The sequence below is a fragment of the Prionailurus viverrinus genome, chromosome D3 (assembly GCF_022837055.1).
Source record: "Prionailurus viverrinus isolate Anna chromosome D3, UM_Priviv_1.0, whole genome shotgun sequence".
Classification (NCBI taxonomy): Eukaryota; Metazoa; Chordata; class Mammalia; order Carnivora; family Felidae; genus Prionailurus; species Prionailurus viverrinus.
The window spans coordinates 3,127,009-3,150,939 of NC_062572.1; the positions used below are offsets into that span (position 1 = coordinate 3,127,009).

Here is a 23,931-nt window from a genome sequence, read left to right on the forward strand (position 1 = left end):
AAATAAACATTAAAAATAATTTAAAAAGTTGGGGCGCCTGGGGGGCTCAGTCGGCTAAGCATCTAACTTCGGCTCAGGTCATGATCTCACAGTTCACGAGTTCAAGCTGTCCAGCTTGCTGACAGCTGGGAGCCTGGAGCCTGCTTCGGATTCTGTGTCTCCCTGTCTCTCTGCCCCTCCCCTGCTTGTGCTCTGACTCTCTCTCTCTCCAAAATAAATAAACATTGGGGCCCCTGGGTGGCTCAGTTGGTTGAGCGTCCAGCTTCGGCTCAGGTCATGATCTCGCGGTCCATGGGTTCAAACCCCGTGTTGGGCTCTGTGCTGACAGCTCAGAGCCTGGAACCTACTTCGGATTCTGTGTCTCCCTCTCTCTCTGCCCCTAACCCACTCACACTCTGTCTCTCTCCACCGTTCAAAAATGAATAAATGTCCAAAAATGATTTAAACGTAATGAAGTTTTAGTTTTTAAAAGGCTCAGTTGGTGGCATTTGTTCATGCATCTGCACGGGCAGCGGGGGCGTCCCTGCCCTCAGTGTCTGCGGCCCTTGACCTGGGACCCTCGCTGGAAGCCAGTCTCACAAGCCCCGTGGTGAGAAGCTCCTGCAGGGCCGCGGTGACCGGGGCACCACGCGCCCTCAGTCCCTCACGTTTTCCTAAACACACTTTGAATGCGCCTGGTTCTGATCCCTGGTGGCCGAGTGCTACTTTCCGGCAGGATTTCTCGAGTGTGCGGGTGCTGGTTTTCTCCAACAGTAGGCGCCTGTCCATCCCAACTCAGGAAAACGCGCCAGAGTCTGGACTGGCTCTGCTGGGTGCTCGTGGGTGAGTGCACGTGACCGCGTACGCACCTACCTGCACGTAAAAGACTCGATTTGTGTTTCGGGTTTTCTCACCAGTCCTTTGTGTCACCCGAATGTCACAGTCTCCGACACAGAGCAACTCAGGGAGCGTTTAGCCCACTGGTGTCCACCCCACGTCGTGTGAAATCAGCTGGAGAGCTGTTTAAATTCTGAGGCCCAGGCCCCACCACCATCCAGGGGAATCAGAACCCCTGGGAACCGTGGCTCCTGGGACTTGGCATTTTTCCAGCACCCCCGCCTCCCAGATGATTCTAACGGGTGAGGACCACGTTTTGTGGGAGAGCTTTAGTCTGCCTGTAAGAACAGGTTGCACGTAACCCACAGGCGGGTGGTTCCCACCAACGTCTACTGTCTGCAGTAGTCTACGGACGTCCACACCGGTAGGTTCTGGAAAGCCTGGCCCTCGCCCGGAACGTTCCTGGCCACCCTGTCTGGACGCACAGCCCCTCACTGTCCATCCCTCAGCCCTGCTTTGCTGTTCCCCGTACCGTGTCTCACTGCCAGGGATTTGCTTGCTTCTCGGATTATCGTTTGTATGGGTCCCTGGAATGCAAGTCCATGAGGCCAGGATTTTTTTGGCTCTAACTGCTGCATCCTAAGCATCCAGAAAGTGCTTGTGGCAGGTTAGGCTGTCCTGAAGCAGAGCCCGAGGTGGAGGTTAGCAGGCAGGATATCGCTTAGGGACCCACACCTGTAGGGGGGAGCGACAGAGGCAGGATGGGACAGAGCGGGGCGCTGAGTGCCGCAAAGCCCCCACGGGGGTCCTGGGGCTGGTACGGCCCTTCTGAGCCGCCCCGAGTTGAGCGACGAGGCTTGGCCTCTGCAGCCGGATCCCAGCAGCCACCGCAGTGCTCAAACAATATTTCAGACGATGTGTCTTTCCGTTCCCCGCCTCCAAAAACAAAAGCAGGGCTTTGATATTTGAGCTTGCACGGAGGTCCTTCTTTCTGGCAAGCAGTCCCAGGGAGCAGGCTGAGGAGAGCAGCAGGAATGATGCAGGGAATGAGGGAGGGACGCATTCGTCCGTAAGCTCAGGGGCTCAGTGCTGCTGGGGCCCCACTCTCGGGGAGGGGAGCACTGCCCACAGTTCCCAAGTCCCCCGTGGCTGGAGGGTTGCTAGGCTCTTAGCTCCTTGCGCTTCCAAGTGTGCGCCTGGGTCCCTGAGACCAAGCAGAAGGGCACCAAGTGTCCTGGTTTGCCCATGGCCACCCCAGACGTGGTGCTGAAGGTCCCCCATCCCAGGGAGCTCTGCGGTCCTGGCAGCCCGAGACAGGTGGTCGCCCTCCAAGTGGTGCCCCCAGGTGCCCATGTGGCAGCCGCAGAGAAGCCTCGGGGAACAAGGTGAGGCACCAGCGGGCCCTTTGGTTAGAAGGTGAGTGGGGACACAGACACAGGACGCCAGGCCGTTGGCACAAACGGCCAGCCAGCCTCGATCTCCACCCCCTCGGTCAGCCGGGCATCTGAACTCGAGACGTAAATGCAGCGAGTGTACAAAAATCTCCTTCGCTGCGGTTGAGGTCGCGTTTATGCGGCTTTCTGCTTTCCACCTGCCCAGAAACCAAGGGTAAAACACAAGCGTTTCCAAAAGCCCCAATACTTAGCAAACGCCTGGACAGCAGGTTTCTCGCATGTCCTAAAACGGCCGATTTTCTTGTGCATTCGGCTTATTTCCTTTCGTTTGTGTGAGTAAAGCCCGAAATCTGGCTCTTGGGAAGACTTCAGAACCTGCCGGAAGCCAATGGCACCTGCCAATCCCTCCCTCCCAACCCCCCCCCCCCCCCCCCGCTATCTGATGATTGTAAGTCTCAGCCACGGTGATGAAATGAGCCTCAGCTGCTCCAGACTCGTTTGGATTTGGGGACCGTGAAGCATTTGGCACAGGGAGGTACGGAACTTTGGTTTGTGCCGCGTTTGGCAACGAATGGGCTTTGAAAAGATCTCGCTTTGAAAGGTCTTGCTTTGAAAGATCGCAAGGTGAGGAGAAAAAGTACTCTTTGGAGGTGAGTGATTGGAGATATCAGAAATTTAATCAAGGAAATGTGTGCTTTGGTGCGTTTAGCGTGAGTCCGATAGGAAAGCCTTGAAGCAAATGTGTGCATGTGTGTCATGAATCTGTCTCCCTCGGCGTGCGTGATTGATGGGCGGGTCCGCCAGTCCTTGGCACCCAGTGTTTCCCCTTTAGATGTTGGGTTGGTTTGGACGGCATATTTGTCCCTTAGATGGTGTCCCCAAACGCAGAGCATCACACGCCCAGAACCACTGCAGATATGACATCCTCCTGGTGAAGCGTCTTGGCGTTCCAGTGACAGATCTGTTAGCTCTAATGACACATCCTTTCATGCAGGACTTGGCCCTGGTTTGTAATTGCCTGATGCTAATAATGAAGAGAAAAAAGCTTTTGTTAATTTAAAATTTTGGAGCGACGAAGATAAAAACTCTCTTCTCTGGCTCATTTTATCAGGCTCTTGAAAAATGTATTAAAGTAGAACCCTGTGTTAATTCAAGGATGCTAATTCAATACCTAATATAAATTCCTGCCAAACGCATACGTATCGTAATTATTCCCATACCATGCACCCACCACCCTGACGGGTCTGGCATATTTTTGTTCTTTAATGAGCCAAATCCCTTAGACACTGATGGGGTGCTCGCAGCCTTGAGTGGGTTAGTATACACGAGATGTTATCCATGCTAATTAAAGTGAGAGAGAACGAACCCACCGTAGCCTCTCAAGCTGCTGTTTGTGACGTCTGTCCCCTCTGCGGGCACTCGGTGCTCCAGGATCTCTGCTGGTGGAGAGGTCTGGGAGCCAGAAACTACAGACTGGATCTTGCTGGAAAAGGAGAGAGTGAAGGCATCAGAGGGGAAACCACGTCTTCAGGGTCACAGAACCACGCAGAGTGCTCCCGGTTCCGAGTATCACTGAAACAGACGCCACAGCGATGGGTATGAATATGGATATATAGATACAAACGCAGGGAGAGGTTTATAGATATTAATATCTGTGCATTTAAATACCCTGTATGTCACGCCTCGGCGAATTTTAAAGCACATGCACTTCTTGTGACACGTCGAGCAAAAGTAAAGGGAAATTTACTGGGAGAACTTGCAGGCAGAGAAGCAGCCATACAGGCAATGCCCCCCACGCTCCCTTCTTCCCACAGAGAGGCGCGTGCGGGTTGGCACAGCCGGGCACATCCTCCAGGAGACGTCCTGCCCCCCGTACATGGCGTGAATTAGCAGGGGCATCGTGGGGGCAAGGGACACCATGCTGATGATGTTTGGAGGGGAGCCTCGTGGCCGGGGAGCAGACGGGCTCGGGTGTACCACCAAGGGTAGTTGGGATGCTAGCTCAGGTCCAGAGACCTGATCGCCAGTCCTCGGCAAGATCGGTACAGGAGTCCAGCGTAAGCATCCAGAAATGCCGACAGCAACCGGACAGCATCACATCCTCCAAACACATTTTTATCGTGTTTTACAGAGGTGTTAGTCTGTGCTGGATTGAAAATTAAAGAAAAAAAAAAAAACGTAACTTCATCACAGAAAGCGTAAGAAACCCCGAGCTAGAAGGATTGCGTGTGCACCGAGCTAGTCTCTTGCTAACGTTAGAAGGAATGGGTTTCTGAGCTGTGTCCTTCAGCGGCTCTGATCACATACATGTCCATTAGGAGGTAGTGTCCCAGAAGGTACTTAAGAGCTGATCGGGAGTTTCCAGCTATCAACACACATAATCCCTCCAGAAACGAACACACTTCCGGGAACACGTCACATTATTTCTGGGTTGGTTCACGCTGTCGATCTGTGCGAACCAACGGAAAAGCACAAAGCGCCATTAATAAATGCCAGGCACCCCCGCTCCCCCTCAGCCTTGTCAAGATACCCTTCATCCCAAAAGCAAACACGCCATTTTCTTCTGGTCTTCCTGTGCGGATGAGTTCCAGCCCCAGTCAGATCATTGCAACGAGACGGGGGAATATAATTACATTCCTAGCTGGCACCAGGATCCCTCTTAGAGAAGAAACCGAGTTTGTTGGCTGAGAGGGAGGTGGAAAGCCCTTAAGAGTTCTGGGGTTGGAAAACGCGTGTCTACCCAAAACCGAGCAGTTCCACCCCGAGAAAAATGGAAAACGCGTGTCTACCCAAAACCGAGCAGTTCCGTCCCGAGAAAAATGGAAAACGCGTGTCTACCCAAAACCGAGCAGTTCCGCCCCGAGAAAAATGGAAAACGCGTGTCTACCCAAAACCGAGCAGTTCCGCCCCGAGAAAAATGGAAAACGCGTGTCTACCCAAAACCGAGCAGTTCCACCCCAAGAAAAATGGCATGCATCACAAAAGCTGTGCATGAGGATGTACACAGCTTTGTTCATGATAAGCGACGGCTGGCGATGACAGAGATGCCCGTCCGTAGGAGAGATAAACAGGATGCTGTGGGCACCTGGGTGGCTCAGTTGGTTAAACAGGACGCTGTGGGCGCCTGGGTGGCTCAGTTGGTTAAACAGGATGCTGTGTGCTCATCGCTACGCTTGTCAGCAACAGAGAACACTGAGCATAGACACACCTCGCAGACCTAACAGCAAGTAAACGAGGCTGGAAACAAGACAGAATGTGCCGTGTGGTTTCTTCTCTGAAGTTCTAGAATGGGGAAAACTAATCTATGGGGAGAACCGTCAGAATAACAGTTAATGGGAGGCGTGGGGGTGACAGACAGCAGGAGCTGGGGCGTCTGTGTGAGTGCTGGAGGTCCTGAGCTCGGGAGGCTTTGACAGGCGCGCGCTTGGGTAGATGTCCACTGAGTCATCCAGTTAAGGTGTGTGCACATCCGAACGTTAGGCTGTAACTCAGCTTCTGTGGAGACAAAAGTACCCGTGCGTGCAAGGTCCTGAGTGGATGGGGTCGCTCCTGGTGAGTCAAGGGGAGCACGGAGTGTGTTATTCTGGAGGAGGGGGAGGAGGGGAGGAGACCAGCCTACATCTGCAGGCACCGTGAGCCCCCGTCATCTGCGCGCCCCCCGGGAATTCATGACAGACTCATCGTGAGGGTCTCCGTCGTGGAAACCAGTGGAGGGCCGTTTTCCGGGCTGGCCTGGGATGGATGTGAGACAGCCCGTGTGGACAGCACAGGGAGGGGAGCTGAACACCCAGAAACCATGAAATGCGGCGGGGCCAGACCTAGATTCTGTGTAGCTTGAAACTTTCACCGTTGGGCTGGGGGCGCACGTCTAAGAGAATGAATGCAAGACCATGTACGCAAGCTTACTGAATATTTATTTAGATCAAGTAAAGGAATCAGCGACTTACAAGTTGCAAAAAATGGGAAAATGCTACAGGCATCACAAAATGTAGCAAACATATCAAAAGTATTATAACGTCTTTATTTTTAAGTAAATCGGTAATTAATCTGTCCTACCTTTTCCTACGTATTTCTGGCGGTGTCTACTTTGAGCATTCCTGACAATGATCTTATAAGTGCTTTACTTAGTGATAGAATTGAAAGGCAATTTGATATTTCTTTTAGCATCGCAGATCAACATTAAATGTTTTTAATGTTGATAGTTTAGAAAATTTGCCTTTAGCTTTATAACCTGACATGCTTAACCCCATGTATAATTGTTCTCAAATTTCGGCAAACCCTCTTGTGTCTTCTTTCTACCAGCTGTAAGATTTCAGGACATTTCACGTTTCCTTACAAAGTGACTAATCTTAGATACTCTTTGAATTCCTGGCAGTCATTAACCGTAACCAGTTTGCCATCGGAATCTTTCTAGATTGATGTGTTAGGAGTTTTACGTCATCTTTGTCATTGCCAATATTTCACGTCAAGTAAGCAAGACATTAACACAGAAATTCTGATAAAATCCAATTTGCATAATTCCCACTCCAAGAAGAAAATGTAGAGTGTGTTTATTACTTGATGGGCTGCCCGGTTTCTGACATGTTAGAGCATACGTTTTTCTAAGCGGATCATAAGAGGGACACGGAACTCTCCACCCCCAATGTTGCACGTCACGTGATGGGAACAGTTTTCCAGTCAAGCCTTTGGCTCCTTGGACCGCAAACCTCGCTTCTTCTGTACCGTCCACATTTTCCAGAGCCCGATGCCACATGCAAGTTCACTGTAGGCAGTATGTCACATGCTCCAGCTGTCATAGCTCACCATCTAAGTGTTTCTGACGTCGTGCTAGACCAGGAGAGCCAGCCGTGGAACTAACTGGACATCACATAAATAGATCCCCTTAGACCCACATCCAGTAATATCCCAAGTCCAACTGCCCCATAGCGGGACAGAAAAATGCCATGGCCACTCAAAACCCCTCTGGCACGGACTAAGCATGAGGAAGATACAGTTGTAATGGAAAGAGACAGTGGTTTTAAATAATTATGGTTAAATCACTTACTTTGCCAGTAGCCCAACAGCACCTGAGCATTTGAACACATTGCTTGGGAGAAGAACCATTCAAGGCAGCTGCTGACCTTTGACTGGCCTTAGAGTCGATCTCTTTAGGGACGCATCTCTGTTAAACTCCCACCTGACTGTGAAATGGGTGGGGAGGTAGGAATTTGAGCCAGATTTCACCAGCTTCCAAGAGGCCGGAAGTTGATGGCATATAAACGATGAGTTCCGTCATTTTTGGCACATAGGTAGGCGCAGACACATTGATAGGACCGGTCAAGACTGCTTCCGGCTGGGAGTAATGCCGTGTCCAACAGCAACGGTGGCTTCAGCCAGTGATCTCAACCCAGCTGCACATTAGAAGAACAAAAAAGTAACTACCCCCCTACCCCTCCAAGTTCAGATTCAGGTGGCCTCAGGTGAGACCCAAGAATCCGTACTTTCAAAAACTCCCCCCAAGTAACGCTGATGTGCAGCCACAGCTGAGATGTTTCTTGTCTCGCTGAACAGAACGATTTGGGATAGGCAGTTCCAGGACCAAGTTAGCATTTCGCTGGCCACTGTCCTGGTGACCTCGAAGGGAGCTTCCCCTCGTGACCAGAAGGTGGCTCTTGCAGCCCCAGGGACCATGGCCTCACGTGGAAAAGAAGGGACAAGAGCGGAGTGGGAAGTTCTCTCTTGTGGCTGCTACGTCTCCTCCAATCTGGGACGGTTCCTCTGTCTTTCCTTATTTTCATGACCTTTCCTTTTCTTGTGATTAATTTATTTTGAGAGACAGAGAGCGTGGGGGAGGGGCAGAGAGAGGGAATCCCAAGCAGGCTCCGTGCTGTCAGCGCAGACCCCGACGCGGGGCTGGAACCCACGAGCCGTGAGATCATGACCCGAGCTGGGATCGAGAGTCAGACGCTCAACTGACTGGGCCCCCCAGGCGCCCCCTGACCTTGGCATTTTTGAAGAGTACTGAGTGGCTATGTTGAAGGACGCTTCCCAGTTTGGGTCTGTCTGGTGTTTTCTCGTGATTGGACGGGGGTGTGCTTTTCATCAGTATGATGTCAGCGTAGACCCCTTGCTTAAGGTGCTGTCTGCCGGGCTGCCCCTCTGTGAAGTTGCTTCTCTGCCTTTGCAATCCATTTGGGGTGGCGCCCCGACACCAGGCCGCGAGCCCGCTCCCCGTCAGTCGTCCGCACGCCGGTGGTCCCGTCCATGGGAGGAAGCTTCAGCTCAGCATCCCTACAGCCCACTCCTCGCCCAGGTGCCCAAGTGGCTTCTTAACCACGTGACTCAGGCTGTGTCCCTCGCATGCACGAAACACCCTAATGGCCCCAGGTGGTGCTTTTCGTAAAATCTAACCTCCTCTCCAGGACGTTCAGGCCTTGTGTGATCTGGCCTTGCCAACCCCCATGCCCCACCCCCACACTCCTTCTGCCTCTTCTCTCGCTGAGGCTTCAGCCACAGCGCCTCCCATTTATTTTATTTCTCCAAGATGCCACACTCGTCCCCACTGTCCGATTTTCCCACCCCACCCCCCCGAATCCCCTGGCTCGGGCCCTTCCACGGTTGACACGAGACTTACGGTTCAGGTCCCGGTGAGAACATGGCCCCCCTCCCGCCAGCACCCTCTCCCCATCTCTCCACAGCAAGCGGCTTCATTTCATTTCCCGGACCCTGACGCCGGCGGGATTTATGTCTTTGCCCCCGACGACACCATCAACTTCTTGAAATCAGGAAACTGTATCTGTGTGATTCACTGCTTTATCTCCAGTGTTGAGGACACAAAGGTGCTCATAAAACATTTGTTGAATGAACGGATTCCTTTCACTTCACACGCCCAGTCCGTGGCTCTCTCCAGTGCCGCGTCGAGGAGCACTTAGCCCCGCTGGTCCAAGTGACCTTCCTCAGACTCCAAGGTGGCGCCTCATTGCAGATCTGGCAGCTACGTTCCTTTATGCAAAGTCCGGTCAAGTAGCACCATTGCTGTGTCTCGTGTCCTCGAGCTGGTCTACCGGCTCGAGGCCCCACAAGCCTCCTCCACGGCCCCACAAGCTCCAGGCTCTGAGCCGTCAGCACAGAGCCCGACGTGGGGGCTTGAACTCACAAACCGTGAGATCATGACCTGAGCCGAAGTCGGATGCTCAACTGACTGAGCCACCGGGCACCCAGGGACCCATTTTGACGTTGCTTTTTAACTCAGAGTTTTAAGGCCCTCAGGTTGATCACTGAATGTCACAGTTGCCAGAGAACACATACGCTTCCAACTAGATATTTCCTGTGTTCGTCGTCCCAGGGTCCAGCAGGGCAGAGATGAGAGGGACACCTTGCTGGCCCCAGGGGTGGGGGGGGCACAGAGGCTGGAGGGCAGGTGCATCCTGGGCGCTAAGCGTTGCTGCGTCATGATGCACCCCGGAGCGGCTGGCCAGGCCCCCGCGCAGACGTTCCCGATAATTCAGAAGACCACCGTGCTGATTTCCGTCACCTGTGTTTAAAGGAAAATGGGGCGTCCCTTTGCCACTCAACCATCATCTTCAAAAGCATGACTTTGATTCACAGACTTCTTGAATATTACCAAGAAGGATTTAGGACTCTCTACAAGCTGTATTTTTAAAGGGAGAAACAAACACAGAAGGTAGAATACTGGCCACCATGATTTTAGAAAACAATAATAAAGTACATACTTAGATGCATGGACACACGGAGACTCAGAAAGGCTTCACAAGGGTCTGTACCGACGACAGTCACTTTCAGGGTAAAGGACAGGGAACCTGGCGGGTGTGGGCGGGACACATGACTCGCAGGTGCATGCTTCTTTCTCTTTTCTGTTCTATTTAACTTTTAGACCATGAGCCAGTATCCACTTCCCATTGTAATGCCAAAAAATTAGCAATTGGAAAGAAAATCTCCAATGAGGTATTCCAACTTGAAAAGCCGGCATGAAACATTCATAACACACGACAAAGCTTTATGAATTTTAAAAAATCATTAAAAGGAGACGTGTTCATTGATGTCAGTATTTCTTTTCATTGCAGTCGAGTCGAGATCAGATTGTCACAGGGGCTCGCTGGGGTTTACTGAGTTAGAGACAGCGAGACAGTGCCCCGCGTGGGCTGCCGCCAGTCCAGACCTGGGCCATCATCTCTGGCTCTGTGCCTCTCTCATAAACCAGTCACGGTAATTATATGTGCCTCACTGGCTTGTTACAGAGATTCAATAAAAAACGGAAAGCACTTAGAAGAGTGCGTGCAACGTAGTCAACGTTATGTACGTGTTGGGGATTTTTTGAACGAATATTCACGCTTTATTAGAGATGACGGCTTATTGTTTGCCTTAGGGTTCCCTCTTGGCTGTGAGTTTGGGGAGTCTTCACTGATGCATAATGACATGTGGCCACCATTTCAGCACCATACAGAACGGCTCCTTGGCCCCAAAGAGAACATGTGCTTTGCTGTTCATCCCTCCCTCCTTCCTGACTCCTGGTCTGTCTGCTAATCTTTTTACCGTCTCCATAGTTGTGCCTTTGCCAGAGTGTCGCACGGTATGGCTCCTTTTCAGACAGGCGTTTCTTTCACCTTGTGATATGCTGAGGAGGACATGTGCTGGACGGGACCCAGAAACCCAGCAGGGGCCAGCCTACGTCAGACCTTGTGGGGCACAGTGAGAATCTCCTGTATTACCCCAAAGCAATGGAAAACCATGGATGAGTTTTTAAAATGGCGTCCCAAGAATAATGCGGTAGTGATATGGTAAGTCTGCATTTTGTAAAAGAATGCGCCATGCACTTTTTTGTTTAAGCTCACTTATTTTGAGAGAGAGCAGGGGAGGGGCAGAGAGAGAGGGAGAGAGAGTCCTAAGCAGGCTCTGCACTGTCAGCACAGAGCCTGACATGGGGCTCCAAGTCATGAACCATGAGGTCATGACCTGAGCCAAAATCCAGGGTCAGATGCTTAACTGAATGAGCCACCCAGATTCCCCACAAAATGAATTTTTAAATAATAAGGGGAGGAAGGAGGAAGGAGGGAGGGAGGGAGGGAGGAAGCAGAGGAGTAGCAGACATTTCTGGTCATGACATTGCCACCCCGCCACCACCACTCCCACTGAGCAAAGGTCCTATCGTGGCGCCCCTGGACTGTTGGCCCAGGTCCCGAGGCCACCAGTGACACCACTTCTGCAGGTGGTGAGGGAGCACGTTGAGTAGGTAATGCTGAGTCGACCCACGCTGCACGGTTGTGTTTGAAATGCCCGTGTGAGCATTCACGTTGCCCCATTGAGGGTTACCGCGCAACATCGAATGCTACTAATCGGACAGTCCTGCAGCCCAGAGCAGCTGGGAAAGCTGGGCTTCTGTTGAGGGGCTGACAGGGAGGGAGGACTCCGTCATCAGTGCTCATCCACTTTGGAAGATGCAATGGAAACCCACGCCTTTCAGAACCTACGGGTGGGTCTCACCTTTGTAAGAAGCCCCTTGGGTCGGCCCTTCTCTGGGCTCAGGCTCTCCGCTCACAGGGTGAACGAGAATCAGAAATGAGAATTGTCTGTCAGGGTGCAGATTCACTGGCCTCGCTCAGGAGTCCCACTCAGTGGACAGGTTAGTTTCCCGGGGCTTCCATAATAATGACTGCGAACTGGTGGCTTTCCGCAACAGACTTCCCTTCTGTCTCAGTCCTGGAGGCCAGGATCCCACAGCCAGGGAGCCCGCAGGGCTGTGCCCACTCCGGAAGCTCTGGGGTACGGCATTTCCTCCCCTCCTCCAGCTTCTGGCCAGTGGCCGCCTCCCTCCAGCCTCTGTCTTTATCGTCTCATGGCTTCTGCCCTGGATGCCTGTGTCTCTCCTCGTCTGTCTCTTACAAGGATTTGCTCACCGGACCCAGAGTACACCTGACCCCAGTATGACCGAATCTTAACTATGTCTGGAAAGACCCTATTTCCAAATAAGGTCACATTCTGAGGTCTAGGTAGACAAGCATTTGGGGAACACGATTCAGCCCCCTATAGAAGGTCTGCAGACGGTCCTGGAGATCGGCAGTTTTGTGGTTTCTTCCTACCTGGTGCTATATTCACCTGGGCTTAAAGAATAATGGTAGGTGGGCGGTTCTCATTTGTGTAGCGTTCCATTAGTGGGATTTCCTGCTCCAGGACCGTGTCGTTGGTCTGTGACCATGTGTTGAGCACCCCCCCGCCCCGACCTGTACCTGTTTCACTAGCACAGTGCAAAGCGAGGGCTGCCTGGAGGAAGGGACACCCTAAGGTCCTGCCATAGATGGTGCTGTGGACCGAACGCCCAAGCCCCTCCAAATTCATGTGTTGAAACCTGATGCCCAAGGTGACGGCATTGAGAGGTAGGGTCTTTGGGGGTTAGCTGGTCATGAACGGGATCAATGTCCTCATAAAGGAGACTCCAGAGAGCTGTGCCACCGTTCCAGCACTGGAGGGCGCAGTGAGGAGACCGCGTCTACGAGCCAGGACGCGGGATCCGTCAGACCTCGGACCTGCCGGCGCCTTGACCCTGGACGTCCAGCTTCTGCAAATGTGAGACATGAACCCTTGCTGCTGACAGTCTCCCTGTCTTGGTGATTGGGTACAGCAGCCGGGCTAAGTGGACCAGGCGGGTTCTCCAGGAGCAGGTGCTGGGCTGGAATCAGGGGCCACCGCCTCTGAGGGGGGCCAGCCGCTGTGCGGGGAAAGGGGGAAGCAGAACCAGCAGGGGGAGAAGCCAGGCCACCACGGAGCTGGGCCGCAGGTTGGCGGTCCATGCGTCCACATGTCCTGTGTGGCAGGTCTTAGTGTCCCCACCTGGCTCCTGCCCCGGGAGTGACCTGTCATGGCAGCAAGTGGCTGTCTGATGCCCACATGCTCCCCGAGGACGGGTCACGACCCTGCCTCTTCCTTCCCTGCTTCTATGGGTTCCGTTGCCTTTTTCTATGTCCCTCTGGAGGACGTATATACATATATACTCTGAGCTTCCCTATTCCGTGGGCTTCTCTGTTGTCCGGGTCCTCACGGCCTCCTTCCAGGGCACATACACCCCTTCCTTGCTCTGCAGTGGGGCGGTGCCGGGGTCCTAAGGATGCAGGGGGCACTGAGACACAGAGGCAGTGACAGCCAAGAGCCAAGAAGAATGTCAGCGCTGAGGGCGTGTTTGGCCTTCGCCATGGACGCCGGGTGCTTTCGCCTGACCGTTTTCACTTAGGGATCCGCCCTGGTGCTCCCTCCACGTCAGTGAAGAGCACTCCTGGCTCCTTCCTGCACCCATGTGGTGTGTGTGGCCCGCGGAGCTGTGTGGTCAGCAAGCGCCCAGGTGATTCACAAGGAGAGTCACGGGCCGGGCCGGGTCGGGCTGGGCGGTCTGTGCCGACAGGGGAAGCAGGCCCAGTACGGCCCTCCCGCCCCTTCCCTGCCAGCACCTCTGCTGACTTAGGCACCTCTGATAAGACAGAGAGGGAGGGTGTTACCACGGCACTGACTTGCTGGTCTGTGCTTGCTTTATAATTTTCGTGCAGCCGTACGTGTTTAAGGTTCTGTTGCATCTATGTTATATTCTGTGACTGAAGAGAAAAAGTAGAGAATGCAAAATTGAAAAGAAACCAAAGACTTCAGGATGGCTCAGTCCACTCTGGGGTTAATAGGGACCAAAGGGCTTTATTGCCAGAGGATGGACGCACCACTGGTGAGTTTTCTCAGTGGTGGAGGGGGGAGGGTAGGAGTGCTGATGGAGCGTGCCGTGTCCCTGCCTCCGCCGAGCTCTCAGATCCCAGCACGTGGGGCACGTTCAAGGGCCGTGTGCACCTTTGGGAGCGGGCAGATCTGGGCACGCAGGCGATCATGGGAGGGGAGCACCTGCAAGGGATAAATCAGAGAGGCAGGAAGTGCCCCAAGTTGAAGCATTTAGCATTAAAGATACTGATGTTTGCAGCTTCCTTTGGAGGGAATCCTAAAAGCAGAGGGACGGAGGCTTGAAACGCGGAGAGATCTGTTGCTGAAGCAAACACAGAAAATGCCCACTGCAGAAGCCAGGCGGCGGGTGTATCGGTGTTCGTTGTACGATGCGCATTTTCCCGTATGTTTAAAGTGTGTCACAACAACGTGCTGGAAAAGCAGGTCAAATATTTTGATCGAAATATTAAAACCAGAGGCGATGTCTGACTCTGACAGTTGTTCCGTGGGGAGGCGGGCCACTGCGGGAGTTTGGGAAACGCCGCGTTAGAGAGTGAGCAGAGGTGATGGCCAGAGAGGGCTCCCCGGACGGCAGAGGGGACGGAAGAGTTTGGGCGACCCCGGTGGCTCAGCCTCCCCGGCCCCTGAGTGGGGCCGTGGCCTCCCGGGACAGTGCATCTGAGCCCTGTGGCCTCCCTTCTCCCCGCGGGGCCACGGCTGAGTCGAGCAGGCCGTCCAAAGGTGTCGGATCCGAGCCCTCTCCCCAAACCCTGAAGTGCCGCCCAGAAACCAGGCCGGGAAATAGGAGACACAGCTTGGCTCAGGCCGACCTCCCAGAATCCAGGAAAAGTAGCTCGCAGTGAGGTTCCTCGGTGCCACGGGGTCGAGGCTGGGGCCTGGGCGCAGGAATGCGGCCTCGGAGAGCTGATGGGGTTTGCTTGGGAGAGACAGCCGGGGGACGGGTACCTCCTGCAGCCATGTGGATTTCGGCCAGACTCGGGACTTCAGAAATAACCATCTCCCCGATGGGCAAACACAGAAGGGAACCGCCAGCGGCTTGTAGATTTTGTGGGTGCTGAGCAACGTTTCTGTGATTTCACCTAAGTGTACCGTCCTCCCTCCTACGTGCTGGGACCTGCTCCCGGTGTGTGGAGCGACCGTCACTTGGTCCTGTGTCTCCGGGAGGGACACCTGGCAGGTACGCTGTGGCCAGGTCCGCGCTCCTGCTCTGCCCCTCCCTGTCCGGCTGCCGTCTGTGGGGTGTTAGTGGGGTTTCTGCCCCTTGGAGTGGGGAAAGCGTCGCAGGCATCTGGACGACGAGGGGACCCTCCTGTTCAGTCACTTGCAGAAGGTGCCTCGGTGGAAGGAGGGAGGCTGGGGCAGGTGCACAGATGGCCTCAAGAGCGAGAGCGGGCGGTGCCACCTGCCAGTAAACACTGACTGGGAAAGTCTCAGACAGAAGTCCCGGAACACCCCGTGCTTTGCAGCCACCAGAACGATGGTGGAGGGGACGCCCAGCACACTGAGCATGGGAGGGAGGGCTCATCGCCAGGAAAGGAATTGAGCAGGAAGAGGCCATGAGGCATTTGGCAACGGGGCCAGTGGTGTCATGATTTAAGGTCGTTTTCCAGTGTTACGAAGTCAGGAGCCGTCTTCCAGAACCGCCGTGTGTGGTGGGACAGGTTGTGCACTGCAGGACTCCGGCAGAGGGGTGCCATCTGCTCGGATGCCTCAGCCTGGAGGAAGGATGCCCACTCCTTCTTTCTGAAGGACAGCTGGCAGGGCGGCAGCGAGCTGGCTCGGGCCTTGGGCACCCTCCCCCAGCAGGACATCCTGGCACGGGAGCCGCCTGGGCCACTCCCCGCGATCGGTGGCGCTACCAGCACAGAAGAGGGCAGGCATGACCTGTGTGGAAACGGACCGCTTTGCGGTTGCCGAGTGCTGATCACAGCCCCACGGACAGGAGGTCGGATGGGGATTGATGAGGAGAGGAGAGCCGTTAACAGAAAGCGTGTTCTCGCCGTGGGTCAGAGGAACGTGTTGTCTGTGCAGCTCCCAGAAGCGTCTTCGTCTTCCTTTCCCTGCCATAAAGCAGGAGGGCTGTCTGGCCGCCCCCCCCCCCCCGGGTCCCCGTGAGGACAGTGCCCACTCGTTGGTTTTCACCTGCCTGCACGCCGAGAGCACATGACGGTCCTCCCGTCCGTCCGTCCGTCCCTATCCTCCCTTAGCAGCTCAGGGACCCGGACGACAGGAGTGAGGGCGTCGCGGTCACCGAGCGCCCCCCGGGGACCCAGCAGGAGCCGGGGCCAAGGATGAGATGTCCGGTCTAGAGCCGTGGGCGCAGCAGGCACATCAGACCTGTGCTCTGCGGGGTCGCGCCCCAAAGGCTGGCGGGGCGGCCGGGGCTCCCGGACCGTGACTGCCTGCCTCCGCGTTTGATGTAGCACGCACCCACAGACGCGTCTCCCGCGTGGCGTTTCCACGGAGCAGAACCCACTCTGCGGGGCTCCGGAGCCGCTGCTCTGCATGTGGCAGGGGACACAGGCTCTATGCTCCCAAGACCTTGGCCTTGGCCTGCATGAGCTCCAGGGAGCGCAAAGAGAAAACGACGCTCGGGCCCCGAAGGAAGCGGGCGTCAGCTTGGTCCTCACCTTAGCTCCTCCTTCCGTGTCAGGAGCGTCGTGTGACGCGAGAGAGACGGAAGAAAGAGACCCACACGCTGTAGCATCCCCGAGGGGCTTCCTGTTTCCGAGCACCGTGAGGAGTTATTCGAGGGAAGGCTTCGCACCAGGGGAACGCAGTTCAACAGCCGCCGGCAGGAGAGGAGTCAGTCCCTTCAGCTAAGGATGCCCTTCCCGAAGATACCGCGTCTGTGCATCTGCGTGTGGTTAACAGGGAGCTGTTTCTGCAGCTGAGCCAGAAGGGGATGTGGGAGGGTCTCGGTGTGCGTGGCTCCTGCCGGCCGGCCGTGTGGGGCAGGACAGGAGACGACCGTGATCCTGCGGCAGGGGCCACGCGCCGGCGGCTTTCAGAACAAAGACAAGGCAGCGTTCGCCGAGCGCGTTATTCCTTCTGACCCGGGAAACACAGCAGGTGGGCGTGTGGGCTTGTGTAAGCGTGTTTCGTTTGGGTTTTAAAAGAACAGAACTGGGGCGCCTGGATGGCTCAGTGGGTTGAGCGTCCGACTTGGGCTCAGCTCATGATCTCACGGTCCATGAGTTCGAGCCCCGCATCGGGCTCTGTACTGACAGCTCAGAGCCTGGAGCCCGCTTTGGATTCTGTGTCTCCCTCTCTCTCTGCCCTTCCCCTGTTCACTCTCTGTCTCAAAAATATATAAAACATTAAAAAAAATAAAATACATATATAATAATAGGGGTGCCTGGGTGGCTCAGTCGGTTGAGCGTCCGGCTTCAGCTCAGGTCATGATCTCACTGTTTGTGAGTTTGAGCCCCGCGTCGGGCTCTGTGCTGACAGCTCGGAGCCTGGAGCCTGCTTCGGATTCTGTGTCTCCCTCTCTCTTACCCTCCCCTGTTCATGCTCTGTCTGTCTCTCTCTCGTCTCAAAAATAAATAAAAACATTTAAAAAAAATTAAAATGACAGAGCTTCCCGGGGAACTTAAAGTCAGGGCTTCAGAGGGGAGAATAGGCCGTCGTGCATGGAGGATTCCAGAGATGCTAGAATTTCCGACTTCGGTGTCATAAATACGGGCCACTCGGATGCAGCTCCGGAGAGGGGTCTCTGCTCTGCCGATGTCCTCTGGGGCTTAGCTCCGCGGGTCCCTCAGTTCTGAGCTGGGCCGTGCTGACCACAAAGACGGGGACACGAGGGCCTGGCCGCTTTCTCCCGCACGGCGCTCCCCTCCTGGGCAGCCGGCCTTGGCCTGCCCCCTCGGTGCAGCCGGTCTGCGTCTGACCTGAGAGCCCCCACCCCTCCTGTGCCCCTTCCCGCTTCCTCCACAGATACCACTGCCTGGTAGACCTTCTGTCTCGGGGTCCCCTCCCCAGACAGCTCCACGGTCACACCGCACGGCACCAGGGAGAAGGGGGCCGGGACGGCCTGGATGCAGATCCCAGCACCCTTTTCCTACAATTCTGGGGCTGGAAGTACAAGGTCAGGGTTCCCACAGGGCTGGTTACTCCTGCCGCCGCTGTCCTCGCAGACGGCCACCTTCTCGCCGTGTCCGCACTTGGTCTGAGCGCCTCTGGGTCCCTTGTGTGCCTTCCTGTCTCCCCCAAAGGCTGCATTTTAACATCACCCCCTCTTCCAAGGTCCCGTCTGCAAATACGGTCTCAGTCTGGGGTCCTGGGAAGCAGGGCTTCACAGAGGACTTGGGGGGACCGCAGGTGAGCCCCTAACAGGGCCCGCTCCCTCTGCACACCGAGCGCCTGTCCTCCGTGTGTTCGTTGGAAACTTGCTTGTCCCTTGGCAGAAGCCTGTTGGCTTTGCACCAACAGACGTGAGTGAGGTGGGCTGCCTTCCAGCAGCGTAAACTGGGTAAAGTTCTCTTCTGATCAGTTAGCCCAGTGTAACACGTCCCTCGTGGCTGCGGAACCCTGTGCCTCAGTTTCTCACCTGGAACATGGGGTAATAGCACCTACCCAACAGACTTATTTTGCGGATTACGTGGGATGAGGTATTAGATACTCCACACGGGCGCCTTGCGTGTAGCAAACGCTCAGTAAACATTAGCTGCTTTTCTTGTTACCGCGATGATCAATGGTATCATTTTCGTGCAGGGTAAAGACTAATCTGAAAAAAGGTAACACGTAGCTTGAGAGTTGGATGCAAAATATCCCTGCAGGCTGTTTATTTGTTGCCAAATCTGGGGGTGGGGGTGGACAGAATTTTAACATCCTTCCCTCTAGCTCTTGGGGGGAAAAAAGGGAAGAGAAAAAATATCAAGAAGGCCATAAATTTTACCATGAATGTTGGTGATATTTAAATAAGATTGAATTCATACAGCATTCAAACAGCGAAGAGGAATGGCATTAAATTCACAGAGGTGATGGACTGTGCATAGCGAGAGTTGGAGTTGACTATGTCCTCACGGTGGCCCGGCTGGAAGCCGACTCTGAAGGAGGGTCTCGGGTCTCACCGGAGCGTCCCCCTCAAACCTTCAGCACTGTGCCGGGGTGGCTCAGAGGCAACGGGCAGGTCTTGTCCGCCCACGTGGACCGTTCATCTGGCGATGGCCAGGGTGAGGGAGAGAAGAGGGGCCCAAGGACCGGAGAGGCACGTTCCTCTGGGACCAGGCGGGCCCTGGAGGGATGAGCCCGCTTTCTTCCCAAGTCAGGGTCGGCCCAGCCGCGGGTCAGGCTCCCTGGAGACGAGGGTGGGCCAGCGCCTCGTGCGGGAGGCTCAGTGAGAAAAGCCCCAGAAGTAAGGCCTGTTTGGGGTGGGGGGGGAAGGTCAGAGCCGGGGAAGCATGCGCAGGTGCGGGTTAGTTTCCCGTGGACGCTCTGACCAATGACCACAAGCTGGCTGTCTTACGATAGGCGTGCTGTCCTCACGACTCTGGAGGCCAGAAGCCTGAATCATGTCCCCTCCAGGGCAGGATCTGGTCCTGCGCGCTCCTGGGGCTCGGGGCAGCCGGCGCCCAGGCACACGTGGCCAGTCCCTGCTGCGTCGGCCTCAGCTACGCATGGCCTCCTGGTCTCTGTGCCAAATCCTCCTCTGTTTCTCCTTATAAGGACACCGATCGCATTTGCAGCCTACCCCAAATCCGGGATAATCTCATCTCAGAATCCTAAACTGAATTACGTCTGCCATGTGAATCCCCCTCCCTGTCCTCTGTCTCCCTCTCCCTCCCTCTCTCTAGGGTGTTTTTACACCCCCTTTTCTGCTTACTCTGGACGGGCTGGATGGCACTTAGAAGCCACCAGGGACGGGGAGAGCCAGCAAGGGGGAACTCACTCACGGGCACTCCCCAAAGTATCCCTGACACCCCCAGGCTGGAGGCCCCTCCCCATGCGAGAATGGCAACAAGTAAGGCCCGGCGGTACCACAGTCCCCAAGCCATGAGATTATGAGCATCAGTACCCCCGGCAGGTGTCATACCCCCTAAGTCCCCAGCACATAGGCTCCAGAAACCCAATATATGTGTTTTTAAGTTTATTTATTTCTTTTGAGAGAGAAAAAGTGTGTGAACAGGGGTGGGAGAGAGAGAGAGAGAGAGAGAGAGAGAGAGAGAGAGAGAATCCCAAGCAGGCTCCACGCTGTCAGCACAGAGCCCGACGCAGGCCTCGAACTCACGAACCGTGACATCATGACCTGAGCCGAGATCAAGAGTCGGATGCTTGCCCGACCGAGCCCCCCGGACGCCCCGGAAACCCCTTTCACTTACCACCAGCCCCTTCCCCTGTGAGATCCCATTATCCGCTACGTGATCCCCCCACCCTCCCAAACTCTCCCCCAGGGTGAAGCCTGCAAGGCCGTGGGTCACTCCTCCCTGATCTTTAGTTTACTTCCTTCGCACAGTTTCCATCACTAGAAAGCCGTTAGCATGAGGTGGGGGAGGGGGTCCCCTACGTCGGGCATAAAGGAAAGATCCGAGTTTATAACCAAGACCTCTGGCCCCCACTGCAGGCCCCAACTGCACTCCCGGCTCATTTTGTGTTCTCAAGAATTAGGATCTTCCCAGATACCTGCTCATGATCTCCTCCGCCTTCGTGTGTCTTCCTCGCCCTGCCCAGCTCGCTAAACCCGTTAATTTGGTGCGTAACGGAACCCAGGGGATCAGGGACTCCACACAGGAGAGCTGTGCTTTGCCACCCAGGCCGCCTGTCCCTGCAGCTTCGTCGGGGGCTGTCGCAGGCGCTCGGGGGCGCCCCGGCTGGAGTCACCACCTCCAGCACCCTCGGCACCACAGAGACGGGCAGGGAGCCCTAGACGGCCCCTCGTGGGGAATTGAGTGCTGCTCACAGCTCATTGTCAACCCAGTCCCCTCCCTGTCCCACTCGTGAACTAGGAGGGCAGCCCCACTGTGTGCCTGAAGGAGGGCCAGACGCCGGCGGTAAGCTGTCCGCTCACTGCCTCCGTGCCGACTCTGGCCGTGCGCGGAAAACCAGAGAACGGTGGGGCGGAGATCACAGACCCTCCAGTCAGACATGTTTCGTGGTTTTATTACTTGCCATAAACACTTTACGCTTGCACGCACCCATGCACATATATGCACACACCTGCACCTGCACACACACATTACACATGCATTCCCACATGGGTACGCATCCACACACGGACACACAACATGTATGCTCACACATGCACGTGTATGCACGCACACGCACCCACACACACACATGCATGCACATTATGCACACATATATGTACACATGTGTGAGCACACAAGTACATGTGCACACGTGCACATGCGTATACACACGCACATGTGCACACAAGTACATGCACACGTGTGCACCTATGCACACGTGCACATACACATGTGTTCTCACACGTGCACACATGTGTGCACACACATGCATCTATACATGCACATTATACATGCATGCCCACACGGGTACACATACACACACGTGTATGCTCACACATGCACGTGTATGCACGCACATGCACCCACACACACATGAATGCAATGCACATTATACACACATATATGCACACATGTATGTACATGCATGTGGGCACACAAGTACATGTGCACACGTATACACATGCACATGTGCACACAAGTACATGCACATGCGTGCACCTATACGCATGTGCACATACACATGTATTCTCATGCATGCACCCATGTGTTCCCACACAAGTACATGCACACACAGGCACCTATACACGCACACTATACATGCATGCCCACACGGGTACGCATGCTCACACGGACACACAACATGTATGCTCACACATGCACATGTATGCATGCACATGCACCCACACACACATGCATGCACATGCACACTGTACACACATGTCTGTACACACGTGTGGGCACACAAGTATATGTGCACACATGCACCTATACACACCCCCCTTTCCTTAGTACTTTGAGGAATAAACACTGAATTTCACAACAAAACAGAACTCTAAGACCTAGCCCTAAGTTCACAATCTACCCCGGCACCTGCTCCCACCTTCCACAGGAGGCTCTTGGTGGCGGCCCTGCCTGAGATGCTCTCCCGTCTCCCCCCGCCCCAGACCTCGTCCGGCAGGAGGGCCGGGAAGTTACATTCACGAAATGGCCAGTTTCCCCGAAAACAAGTCTTACAAACCCGACCTTCCCCTCATCTCCTTCTCTCTCTCCCTTCTTCCCTCTCTCCCCCCTCCCTCTTCCCCTACCTCTCCTCTCTGTCTCAGTCCCCCTCCCTCCCTCTGCCTCCCCCAGTCAGCTCATCTGTGACAATTCAGCCCGGTTTTCTGGAACCCTTGAAAGAGGAAAAGCCTGAGATTACGGGCTGGGGGCAAGGAGAGCCGTGGCCGGGCCACGATGGTGACCAAGCCGCCAAGCTGCTCCGTTCGGCCTTTGGATCAGATTTAAGTACTTTTGCTAATGGCAGATATTTAGGATGACGACCTGGTCTGACTCTTGTAAACGGGCCTGAGTCCATGTTTCCCTTCAGAGCCGTTGATCATCAGCAGCCACGGAACCTCTCGGCGCCCCTCGGTGCCTTTGTATCCCCGCTGCCTCACCGCGGAGATGAGCGGAGCCTTCCCTGGAAATGCTTTTTTTTTTTAATTTTTTTTAACGTTTATTTATTTTTTGAGACAGAGAGAGACAAAGTATGAACGGGGGAGGGTCAGAGAGAGGAAGACACAGAATCTGAAACAGGCTCCAGGCTCTGAGCTGTCAGCACAGAGCCCAACGCGGGGCTCGAACCCACGGACCGCGAGATCATGACCTGAGCCGAAGTCGGCCGCTTAACCGACTGAGCCACCCAGGCGCCCCTGGAAATGCTTTTTATGATGTTCGAACAACCTGATAGTTTCTGCTTTGCTTTCCTCGGGCCCTTTGGGCAGGGATGCTGCACTTGTAGGAGGAGGCAGCAGGGCGGACGGGGTGGGGAGGGGGTGTCCAGGCTGTGCGTTTCCAGCTGCGTGTAGTTTCTAGCAGGGTCGTTTCAGCGAAACCTAGCCTCCGCCTGACCCCAGGAGGTGCTCGGGGTGGTGGCTGTGTGCACAGCGGGTCCTTTCACCAGGCAAAGCGGGGGGCCAGCAGGCCAAGAGAAGGGTGGGCAGCACGCGGCACCCGGGTAACTGAGGGCACGGCTCCCGACAGCCAATGGCCACCTGTCAGAAGAGGTGCAGCGGGACAGAGGCAGCAGGACACCTGTGTTGGCACCTGTGTACGAACCAGTATGGCTTATTCCTCAGAGAGCGAGGGCACTTCCCCCGCCTCCTCCACCTTCTCCGCTCTTCCTTTGGCGATGGGATACCGTGAGAACTCACATGCCTCCCACCCCCTCTCTCCTCTTCGCAGGTGTCGGACCGCTGTGACTACGTCTTTGTCAACGGGAAAGAAATGAAAGGCAAGGTGAACGTGGTGGTGAACTTCACCTACCAGCACCTGAGCAGCCCTCTGGAGATGACGGTGTGGGTGCCCCGGCTCCCGCTGCAGATCGAGGTCTCGGACACCGAGCTCAACCAGATCAAGGGCTGGAGGGTGCCCATCGTCTCCAACAAACGGTGGGCGTGTTAGTCAGGACTCCATATTAGAGACCCACGCCAAACAGGCTTTGGCTAAAAATGGAAATTTGCAGGGTAGCTAATTCCAGGCCTGAGTGGACCCGGGGATCCCTTACGGGTGGAATCTCTCCCTACCTCTCAGCCTGGTTTGCTGTGTGTTGGCCCCGTATTCTTTTTACGTGAGGCTCCAGACTTGCACTCCACCCACAGAAGGTGCGTCCTCCTCCCCAGTGGCTCCAGCAGAAGTCCTGGGGTTAGGCTATCCCCCCTTGGGCTGTGTGCATGTCCCTGATCCAGTCACCGTGGCGAGGACACGGAATACACTGCCTGGTGAGGCCTCATCCACAGTCCCCTGGAGGAAGAGGTCAACCCTGTCTGAACCAATGGGCTGATACC

At 55.1% G+C, this 23,931-nt stretch overlaps 1 protein-coding gene across 1 annotated transcript in view; it reads left to right on the forward strand.

Moving 5' to 3' along the window:
- Positions 1-23,931, forward strand: part of TMEM132D (transmembrane protein 132D) — a 563,851-nt gene that overhangs the window by 530,879 nt on the left and 9,041 nt on the right. The window contains exon 6 of the mRNA XM_047828139.1: positions 23,330-23,535. Within this exon, the coding sequence (XP_047684095.1) occupies positions 23,330-23,535 (206 nt within the window). The remainder of the gene's footprint in view (positions 1-23,329; positions 23,536-23,931) is intronic.